Source organism: Myotis yumanensis, unplaced genomic scaffold (assembly GCF_028538775.1).
Source record: "Myotis yumanensis isolate MYYU_CA2020_CCGP unplaced genomic scaffold, mMyoYum1.0.hap1 SCAF_2, whole genome shotgun sequence".
Lineage (NCBI taxonomy): Eukaryota > Metazoa > Chordata > Mammalia > Chiroptera > Vespertilionidae > Myotis > Myotis yumanensis.
In genome coordinates this window covers 216,579,207-216,579,940 of record NW_027223753.1, presented here as the reverse complement: position 1 = coordinate 216,579,940, position 734 = coordinate 216,579,207, and the positions used below count along the sequence as shown (strand labels likewise).

Below are 734 nucleotides of genomic sequence, written 5' to 3'. Positions count from 1 at the left end.
TTTCCCACTGTATCTGCGAATTAGAGCTCCCATGATTCTCAAGGAGACCGACTAGTGTGGCATTTAGGATGCGACAATGGGTTCTCATGAATGACCCGCCTGGGAGCCACGGGAGCCCAGGAGTCAGCAGTGACTCAGGTGGGTCCGGCCACCAGCCCATGGTGTGTGCCCAGGTGCTGGTCCCTCCTCCCCGAGGCCCATTAAGGCTCCTGTAGGAGAGGGGCCCAGACTGAAGTCCCCTCCACCCCTTCTCCACCCAAGGACACCCCACCCCCAGCACCATGTGTGGCTACTACGGGAACTACTATGGGGGCCACGGCTACGGAGGCTGTGGCTACAGAGGCTGTGGCTATGGAGGCTGTGGCTATGGAGTCCTGGGCTGGGGCTGTGGCTCCTGCTGTGGCTGTGGCTTCCATGGACTGGGCTGTAGCTATGGCTGCGGCTATGGCTCCCGCTCTCTCTGTGGCTGTGGCTATGGCTTTGGCCGTGGCTATGTCTCTGGCTTTGGCTACTACTATTGAGGAGGCCATGGGGACTCTCACCCTCTAAATGTCTAGCTAGTGGTTCCCCAGGTCTGAACCCCACCTGTCAGGTGATTTGTCCCACACACTGCCCAGCTCAGGTAAGATTTGCTAGGCCCTGGTGTCTGCATCTGATGCCATTTGATATCTGGGAGGATATAAGCTCATCCTGTGAGCTCATGTTCCTCTTCACATCAGGATGAGATTGGCATC

The 734-nt window shown here is 57.8% G+C and overlaps 1 protein-coding gene across 1 annotated transcript; it reads left to right on the top strand.

The window, feature by feature from the left end:
- The first annotated feature begins 281 nt into the window (after positions 1 to 281).
- Positions 282 to 521, top strand: LOC139002723 (keratin-associated protein 6-1-like). The gene has a single exon (XM_070403795.1). The coding sequence runs from the start codon at positions 282 to 284 to the stop codon at positions 519 to 521; it is 240 nt and encodes a 79-aa protein (XP_070259896.1).
- The last annotated feature ends 213 nt before the right edge of the window (positions 522 to 734 follow it).

Excerpts from the sequence above, each read along its gene's own strand:
- LOC139002723 (XM_070403795.1), top strand. The coding sequence starts at position 282 with ATGTGTGGCTACTACGGGAACTACTATGGGGGCCACGGCTACGGAGGC.